This window comes from Quercus lobata, chromosome 12 (genome assembly GCF_001633185.2).
Source record: "Quercus lobata isolate SW786 chromosome 12, ValleyOak3.0 Primary Assembly, whole genome shotgun sequence".
NCBI classification, from domain to species: domain Eukaryota; kingdom Viridiplantae; phylum Streptophyta; class Magnoliopsida; order Fagales; family Fagaceae; genus Quercus; species Quercus lobata.
Genome location: NC_044915.1, coordinates 1457826 through 1468312, shown reverse-complemented (window position 1 = coordinate 1468312; position 10487 = coordinate 1457826). Strand labels below are relative to the sequence as shown.

Below are 10487 nucleotides of genomic sequence, written 5' to 3'. Positions count from 1 at the left end.
TAAAATTGTGCTATTAGGCAAATTTGGGCTTCGCCTATATAAGCCGGAGAGAAGAAAAACTCAATACACCAACACCACCACTGAACTCCATGGCTGAGCCTAATAAAAAGCTTCACATAGCCATGTTCCCATGGCTAGCTTTTGGTCACATAATCCCATTTTTAGAGCTTAGCAAGCTCATAGCCCAAAAGGGACATCGTATTTCATTCATTTCCACCCCTAGAAACATTGAACGCCTCCCAAAAATCCCACCCCAAGTAGCACCTTTGATCACTTTAGTGAAGCTACCCTTACCCCATGTCGAGAACTTGCCAGAAAACGCAGAGGCCACCATGGATGTACCATACCACATAATTCCATACCTGAAAAAAGCCCATGATGGTCTTGAACAACCTTTATCTCACTTTTTGGAAACTTCAACTCCAGATTGGATTGTTCATGACTTTGCCCCTCATTGGTTACCACCAATTGCTTCTAAACTAGGTATCTCCCGGGCCTTCTTTAGTATTTTCAATGCATCAACCTTATGTTTCCTTGGACCAACAAAGTCAAGTGTGATAGAAGCTCATGAACCACGTTCAGAGCCTAATCACTTCGTTGTTCCTCCCAAATGGGTCCCCTTCCATACCAAAGTAGCGTTTAGGTACTTTGAGGCAAAGCAAATCTTTGACCTCTTTGAAGAAAATGATTCTGGTAATTCAGATTGGTTTCGTTACATGAAAGTATTGTCAGGCATTGATGCTATAGCTGTTAAAACATGTGTGGAAGTTGAAGGTGAATGGGTGAAACTCCTTGGAGAGCTTCATGACACACCTGTAATTCCAGTGGGATTATTGCCACCCTCGAAGCAAGAGAGTTTAGGCAACAAAGATAGCAATTGGGATACAATTGTTGAGTGGTTAAATAAGCAAGAGAAAGCGTCAGTGGTTTATATAGCACTTGGAAGTGAAATTCAACCAAGTCAAAACAACTTCAATGAATTGGCTTTTGGGCTAGAGCAATCTGGGTTGCCCTTCTTTTGGGCTCTAAGGAAGCGAAAAGGCGTAGACTCTGTTCAATTACCCGAGGCGTTCGAGGAGCGAACCAAAGATCGTGGGGTTGTTTGGACAGGTTGGGCACCTCAGTTTAGAATATTAGGTCACGAATCTGTTGGAGGTTTCTTGACTCATTGTGGTTGGAGTTCAGTCACTGAGGCATTCCAATTTGGACGTGCACTTATTTTGTTACCATTTTTGGGGGACCAAGGATTAATTGCAAGATTTTTGGAAGAGAAGCAGGCAGGAGTTGAGGTACCTAGGAATGAGCAAGATGGGTCATTTACTAGAGACTCGATTACTGAGACATTGAAGTTGGTGATGCAGGATGAGAGGGGAAAGATTTACCGAGACAAAGCAAAGGAAATGACCACCATATTTGGAGATAGGGACATCCACAGCCGATATGTTGATAAATTTGTTGAGTTTCTTGAAAATAAAATCGGTTAAGTGGGAATCTAGATTTTAGTTAGAATTTGGTTTGGGGAATCTATATTACTCCCAGTATCTATATTTTTGAGAATGTAATATTTCTATGTTTAGTTTGATTAAGAATCTAATAAAAATCATGAAATACTTATATTTAATTTATTTCTAAAAATTTTATAAGTTACGAATAGTTGTTTCATTTGGAAAGTCTATTATCCAAAATGGTTAGCAAATGTAATGATGGTTAAAAAGGCTAATGGTAAATGGATAATATGTATTGATGACTGGACGATTTCAATTGTCAGTTATCTCCAAAATGGGAATTTACCAAGTGATTCTTAAGAACCAAGAAATATAAGATTATGGGCTGCGTGCTTTGCCATAATAAATGGTGTACCATACAAGTGAAGATTTACTCTACTATACCTTCAATGTCTCACTCCAACAAAAACCATCATTTTTCTCCAAGAAATTCATGAGGGAATTTGCAAAGATGCATATGATAGCACTAAGTCCATGACTTAGTCTTAGCCAACACAACGCACACACATAGCAGAAATACTTAGAATAGTTTAATGGAATCACAAGCACACAGTATTATTGGGAAAACCTCAACCTTTATTATTCAATCTCAAATACAAAGGAAATCTCACCCTTACAAAGCTTATCCCATTAACTATCCAAAACGATTGTCTTGCTATACGCAACAATTTGGACGAATTACAAAATTACCTTGCTACGTATGACATCTAGTTAATCGTCTGATTGTCCTGTGCAATTTTTTTTTTTTAATAAAGAAAGCAGTGCTATGCAAATGAAACTAAATTAATAGCGAACAATAAAAAGGTTTTTTTTTTTTTTTTTTTTTATAATTATTTTAAAGAATAGTGGAAAGTATGCGATGTCAACAATTTGATGACCTAAATGGAAAATTATGATTGGGTATGGAGTGCACCTGCTACTCGACTCGACAACTTCGAGTGTTAAAGTTCTAGCCCACCAACAACCGTAGGTTTAGTCAAAATCAAAAGCCACATGCCTTGTAATTCCTCCAATTGGGTCAATCGAAGTTTCCTTTCTCACAATATGTGTTGTCATCGTTGTCACATGGTGGGATTAGGAGATCTAAACTGAAATCTCACCAATTTCGGTGGAAATAAAAGAGAGATAATATCTGAATTTTCCTTGAAAATTACACAATTTGATTTTACCAAAAAGAGGTGGCAGAGATGAGGCGTGGACCGAGTCACTGTCTTGAGACAAATCGTGTCATCTACGGTATATCCAATGTATTTAGATAAATATTTTCTGCACGTTGCCCCCTAGATACAACAGCCCAGCTACCTTTGCTGATTATCCTTCCGAGACTACACTACTCGTAGGATATAAGCTCTCTATAGTACTTTCTTTTCTCAGAAAATTTTGTAAAAGATAGAATATTTTGTGAGTAGTAAGAAGCAATAGATGGTAAGTGTTTAAGACAAAAAATTGTTTTGAAAAGTCTGCAGCTTTCTAATTCAAAAATAAAAATGTGTGTCTATGAAACTTTTATTTCTTTCCATATATATAGGGCCAGACATGTTGCTTGTCCTTAGCCAAAAAATAAAATGTTTGCTATCTTTAAAACTTTAAATGATTAGAAAATTATTGGCATCAATGTGTGATCAATAGCTTTCTTTATATATATATATATATATATATATATTTTTTATATAAACCAGAAAAATCAAATATTGTCTTTGCCAAAATCACAATCTGTACGTTGGGAACAAAGAAAAGATCATAATCTTTGAAATTAATGCCCCATAGATTACGTTGTTGAACAAGAAAAGAAAGAGTCATAATGCCAAGCATTTAATTGCATATTATTATAATATCTTTCCAAAAGTTTTCTTTCTGTATATATGTTACAAAAAATTGCTAACTGTTTGACCACTGTCTATTAAATTAACCAAATAGTAAACATTTGTGTATATATGATAACATAAAATAATTCAGCAATAGTTGTATATTTAAGTGCTGAAATTCTTCCACATATGATGTTATTATATCATATTCAAAAAAGATAATAAAACCAAATATGTTGGCAATTATGGTATTAATATTACGTTAATATTCATAAATTTCCTGATTAAAACCATTGACAAAAGCTATTCAAATTTTGAATTATACTTGAATTTCAAAATTTAGCAATCAACGTGACATTAAGGGATAATTGATACACATAAATAAGTATTAAAATGAATATAATATTTTTTATAAAAATATCCAACAAATTAAGTGGAGATCTTGTTGTTTTATAAACAACGGCAACAAAACTTGAAAAAGGTGGATCGCAGTAAAGGAGGAAAATGAGCCACTTGGGTTAGACAATTGTTGAGGACAAATATTTCATTCCACATGGCTTCATTTCATTGGCGACTCACACCACATCAACACTATCATGGATTTTGGGAAAATCTCTTTTAAATCCCAAAAGAGCCCATATTTACACAAAAAGGCGTCAAGGCATATCATCTCATTTTTGGCTCATGATCCAAGTTCATGAGTCTCATCGGGGGAATTTTGGGAGTCGTGGTTTAGAGGGCCAAGAAGTATGTTCAGTAAAACCCCAGTGGTTCAAAGTTGATAAAGAAAAGCATGTTGCTTGGCATGTATTCCCCAATTCCCTGAACTCTGACGGGTTAGTGTGCAATAGGTAACATTTGGTAAGTCTCTCATATCACATAACACTCAAAATGATAAAACTCTCCATACTCTTTACATAAAAATTAATGTTCATCATATAACATAAGTTTAAAACTATAATTATAGTATTTCATATAAATTATATTATTATCATCTAAATCAATTCCAAGCACATGGCTAAATATATATCTCATATCTAGCATTAAATGCTCTCCTTACTCTCCAAGATTTGATTAAAATACAAAAGACCATAATTACATTTTTAAAACTTCATCAAATATCAACTAACTAGTCTATTACTTACCAAAATTATATATGGACTAAACACATAATTTTTCAAAAGCGGAAACTTAGCCAAAAATACTAACAGTAGCTCTAGCAAAAGCTGCAAACAGCTCCAGCAAAAGCACAAACAGCTTCTGCAGAAGCTGCAACAGCTACAACACATTCTACTGTAGTACCAGAAATAAAAGAATCCCTTAAAAATTATCTTACCATCTTTAGCCAAATCATGAATTTAGTGCCAAGTATTGTCCTCCAAGCAAAAGATGTCATCATTCAATTGTGACAGCTATGATTGATAGTTGTAACAGTAGCTACAACACCATTAAAGTCTCTAACTTTCTTCTTTTGGCTAAAAAACAAAATCCCTCTAATGAAACTACTTACCTTGTCAAGGACTTTTTCTTATTTGCTAATTTTCCCTTCAACTAAGTTCTGATCTAGTTACATAGGTGCTATTTGGATAGCACGTCCACGTTCACATTTTCAACTTTGCACGTTTTCAGATTTTTTTTTTTTTTCTCAGAGCCGGTTTTGTTGACTTTTCAACTGTGAACAGTGTATTGGTGTACTGTTCACAGACCCACAAACATCACTTTTTCGTCACTTTTTCATTAAAAATGGGTCCCACGATACTATTCACACGTTTAAAAATTATTTTGTTACAGTGTTTTCAGTTTTCAGTTTTTAGTTCAATAAAATAAGTTGTATCCAAACCAAAGTTATTAATACCGTTTCGGAGCCCGTTTCGGTTTGCCCAGTGGAACGGAATATTTCGGTACCGGCCGATTTCGGCATACCATTTCAGGGTGTTTCAGGGTTCCTAAAAAATAATTTATATATATTCTTGTAGAACATAAAATTGTCAATTCTAATAAATAAATAACTAAATATCAAATAATACAAATCATTTAGTCTTAACTCTTAAGTCTTAAACATCAACATAACATCAATTCAACATAACATCAATTAAACATACACTTAGTCTTAAGTCTTAAGTCTTAAACATCAATTCAACATAACATTAATTCAACATAACATCAATTCAACATACACTTAGTCTTAAGTCTTAAGTCTTAAACATCAATATAACATCACATAATAAAAACATCTAAGATTAATTTAACATAATATTCCTACTCCTCCTCATCATCATCCATGAAAAAAGGATCAAACTCATCATCAAAAGAACTCCCACAAGAACTACTAGCACCCATTGGAAGATTTGTCAAGACATGTTCATTGTTGTTGTCATCATCATCATCGTCATCAACATCAATAGTTTCAAGTTCAGCATCCTCTTCCACATTCACTAGGGTTGGTGGTTCATTAAGGCAATCCTAATTTATGTCATCTGGATTAAGAAGTGTAGGTTCTTCAGCCACCCAATCTCCCATCAAGTCAATGTTATCCAAGCTTATAGGATCCATTGCATACTTATTCCTTTGAATGTTCCTACCAATGAAAATATTAAACATTAGTTACATTTTATAAATTATAATTATTTGAAAGTACATTTCATTTACATATGAGTAACGATTATAAATTTACCTTTCTCGAAGCCTCAAATTATAATGGACAAAGACCAAATCATTTACTCGTTTATGTTCCAATCTATTTCTCTTCTTTGAGTGAACATATTCAAATGTGCTCCAATTTCTCTCACAACCAGTTGCACTACAACATTGACTGAGCACACGAATGGCAAATGATTGTAAGTCTGGAGCTTCAAGTCCAAATTGCTTCCACCATGAAACTACAATAACAAATAAAAATGTAAAATAAGCATTGCTCATGTAATCTTACAATAACAACTATAAAGGATAAATAGACATATTGAAAGGAAATACTATTAAATTATTAATGTTTACCTGGATTTAGTCCCTCTCGTTGGCGGATTGCTAGTAATGTGCCAAAGTCACCAATTGATTTTTTGTACTCATCAAGTTGTGAACTTATTTTGTCTTGAATGTCAGGATCGGGAACCAAACTCATTAGAGTGCTTAGCAACCCTCTTTGAACTTCATTTTGCCTTTTAAATGAAGGCCTAAAGTATATTGCATGGTTAAGAAAGCAACCTGCTGCATGTAGAGGACTATGAAGTTGTTTGTCCCATCTAGTATCAATAACTCTAACATAATGTCCATACAAAGAAATTTTGTTCTTCAACCTTCTTTTTATTTCCTCTTTTGCTTTGTCCATTGCTTCATACAAGTACCCCATAGCAGGTTTCTCATCCCTATCAACAAGACGAAGTACTCTAACTAAAGGCTTACTAACTTTCACTATGTGCTTGCATTGAGACCAAAACGCATAATCTTCCAAAACAATTTTACTTATCTCCTTCCCAACGGCAGTCTTAGCATGGGGGCATGAAAGCCATTTATCACAAGTGAACATTTGTCTAACCTCTTTTTTGAACCTTAGCATGCTTTGTAGACTTAAGAAGTTAGTGGCAAACCTTGTAATTGCAGGACGACATAAGTCTCTTCCATTTGTAAAATCTTGCCTCATCAAGTCTAAAACAACTCCATGGTTGTAAATGAACTTTGTTATCTTTTTTGCCTTCTTAATTGCTTCATCAATAAGAGGGAACCACCTAGGATTAGCAATATTCTCCAACATCAAGTCTATGCAATGAGCTGCACAAGGAGACCAAAACAAAGTACCATACTTCTGCTGTAATTTTTTTCCAGCTTTTTTATAGGCAGAAGCATTATTTGTAATCAATTGCACAATATATTCCACACCAATTTCTTGAACAACATAATCAAATATATTAAACAAATTTTCAGCATCCTTTGTAAGGCTTGAAGTGTCAATAGATTTCAAGAACATGGCTCCCCTTGGACAATACACCAAAAAATTCATTATTGGTTGTTGCTTTTGATTTGTCCACCCATTAGACATCAGTAAACAGCCATATACTTTCCAATCATTTTTTATATATAACAAAAAATCATTAACTTCATGGACAACATTTTTCAAAAGGGGTCCCCTCAACTCATAAAAAGAAGGCCCCTTAAATCCCGGCCCAATAGCAGCAATGGAATCAATCATTGCTTTTGTAGCCAAAGCACTTCTTATAGAGGGTTGAGCACCGGGGGTTGTTTTAGGAGCAAAATAATTCTTAATTTTCTTCTTTCCTCTTATTTGACTCATATCATTGTCAACATCCTTTCCCCTAGATTTTCGTTTACCTAATGTTTGAGGGGGACTCTTTTCAACAACCCTAACCTCATCATCCTCCTCCTCCTCCTCATCAACATCGTATGGGTTCCCAATTTCTAATTGAATCCTCTTTTTAGTTTGTTTAGATTTTTTCAAGTCTTCAATCATTTGTTTCATTTGAAACCTAATATCAGATGAAGCCTTTTTACATGGTTCAACTTGACCCCTAATCCCAGCAAGATGATACTTAAGTCTAGTAATACCACCCCCTTTAATCAACTTATTACAATGCAAACATATAGTGTTATTTTTTGCATTAGGCACTGCACGAGCATGAGCCCATGTGGGATCATCTGATCTTGCAGGGGCAGAGGCCACAGAAGCAGAGGAAGCACCTGCACGGGCATGAGCCCATGCGAGATCCCCTGAACTATGATGAGCCATAATTTACTGTTCAATGAAATGAAATGAAATTCAATCAAATGCATGAACAGCCATATATAGTTAATGAACAAACAAATCAAGTTAAGAAAAAAACTAAACACGGTTTGGCTGAAGCTTGAATCCGAGAGAGTGACAGTAAAATTTATGCAGTTTACCCAATTTGTTCAATCACATAACTTAACAAACAAATCACATATCTAATATCTTAGTAAGTTCTTAAATCTTAACCACAAAAAAAATCATAAGAAAAAAAAAATAATGATTTGGCTGAACTGAAGCTTGAATCCGAGAGAGTGAGAGTAATATTTCTCATCCCCAATTTGTTCAATCACATATCTTAACAAACAAATCACATATCTAATATTTTAGTAACTTCTTAAATCTTAACCACAAAGCAAATCATAAGAAAAAAAAATGATTTGGCTGAACTGAAGCTTGAATCTGAGAGAGTGAGAGTAGAGAAAGAATACCTTGGCTGTTCAATCCGAGAGAGTGAGACTGTGAGAGAGTCAGAGACAGATGAGTATGAGAGAGTCGAGTGATTGAGAGAGCAGAGCAACGGCAGTGAGCACGAGCACGACGGCAGTGGGACGAGAACGACGGCAGTGAGTGAGGGATTTGAGAGTGAAAGTGAGAGTGAAAGAATGAAAGAAAAAGGGTCTGAGGTAGGTCTTTTAGTCAAGTCCAAAATGGTGTCGTTTGGACGTTACTGTTTTTTTTTTTTTTTTTTTTTTTTTTTTTTATAACTCAGAGTCCCGTACCGGCCGAAATTTTCGTACTAGCCAGAATTGGCCGAAACGGGCCGAAACACCCCGAAATCTGGCCCGAGGTGGAACGGGGGGGTTTCCGGTACCGGTTTGCATACCGGCACGAAAAATTCCGTCTGTTCCGGTCGGAACGGAACGGTATTAATAACAATGATCCAAACGGACCCATAGCTTGGCTCTATATTAAGAGGACCAAACTACACACTAAAGGACAGACCGATCCATCCCTCTCTTAGCCCATTATTCTAAAACTTCACTTTGCTGCCACATACACATTTTCATACTTCCCCATCTCTCTTGTAAAATCCCTCTTCATAGATAACAACATAACACACCATTATCCATTACCCATTTTTCCCACACTCCATTATTCTGAAATTTCATCCTTTTTGCTGCCTAAAAACACATCTCCATCTCATTCTTTATTTCTTATACAAAATCTCCCTTCTTAGAAAGCAACATAACCCATAACACAAATAATCTCATGTATTTACTATATTTAACTTTTGTATTATCTATCTCACACTTCCATATATTTTACAAACACATTCCTCACAAAATACCCATACATACTTCTCATATATCTTTAAACTCCATGTCTCACAAAGTATACATTTACAAAATCTATGTCCAACAAAGTATCTACATATAATTCATATACATATTACAAACACCATATCTCACAATATATATATATATATATATATATTTCTTACCATCTCTACACATCTTAAAACATATCAAAATACTCTTCCAAAAACACATTAAAAAAGTCATTTCTCATGGAAGGCATATGAACATCAATACTAAAGTCTTTCTCTTAAAAGGTACAAAGACTTCATATTAAAATCATTTTTATTGAAAACATACATTTCTAATATTTAAAACTATTCTTATGAAAGACACAAACTCACTCATGTTTGATTAAAAACTAAAAGGGCATTACATGGGGAAAATCATTTAAGTGCATGATAAAGGGGACAAACTTAACCAACCGATGCACACGACTGGACATGCTCTCTCTCCCTTCAGCTGCACCCATTTTTCCCTTTCAAACATGAAATCCTCATGAAAGAATTCACTTCACTATGCTGCTGAAATGTTAAAGTCTACTGGTGTTGTACAGCTAGAGTTGCAAAGTCTGAAGGTTGCTGAAATGCTAAATCCACTGATGTTACGACTGGAGCTGCAAAATATGAAGATAAGTCATTATATTTTATCTTCAAATTTATATTATTAAATATATTTTATTCATTATCATTTTACTCCTGGATGCAAGCCATTTTAATATCATCTCACTATTTAATGAACATGATCTCACTAATACTTCATTAATGAACATACATATTAATAAATAGATCTACCACCGTTGTACATATATTATTTAGACATGAACCACCCTTGAACACATACTTTTTGGAAATGAACTACCATTGGACATGGACCATTACAAGACATACCTTATTATGTTGAACATGAACCATGAACCGCAACTAGACATGGACTATTGGACTCATCCCATTGTTGGATATTTGACACTTAATTAATTATTTTCTAATATTGGATATTACTTAATATACATAATAATAACATATCGACTCATCATTTAATCAAAGTTATCATGCTAAGCACATTATTTATTTATTTCAACCATTATCATGATTCTAAGACT

General features: G+C 34.5%; 2 protein-coding genes across 2 annotated transcripts; one reads left to right on the top strand and one right to left on the bottom strand.

Annotated features, from left to right (window-relative positions):
- On the top strand, window positions 1-1687 carry LOC115971733 (putative UDP-rhamnose:rhamnosyltransferase 1). The gene has a single exon (XM_031091753.1). The coding sequence runs from the start codon at window positions 90-92 to the stop codon at window positions 1482-1484; it is 1395 nt and encodes a 464-aa protein (XP_030947613.1). The 5' UTR covers window positions 1-89; the 3' UTR covers window positions 1485-1687.
- Window positions 1688-5569: 3882 nt separating this feature from the next.
- Window positions 5570-8048, bottom strand: LOC115971627. Its single transcript, XM_031091626.1, has 4 exons — window positions 6305-8048; window positions 5985-6189; window positions 5819-5888; window positions 5570-5773 (listed from the first exon to the last, which is right to left on the bottom strand). Exons 1-4 carry the CDS (start codon window positions 8046-8048, stop codon window positions 5570-5572), a joined length of 2223 nt encoding a protein of 740 aa, XP_030947486.1.
- Window positions 8049-10487: the final 2439 nt, after the last annotated feature.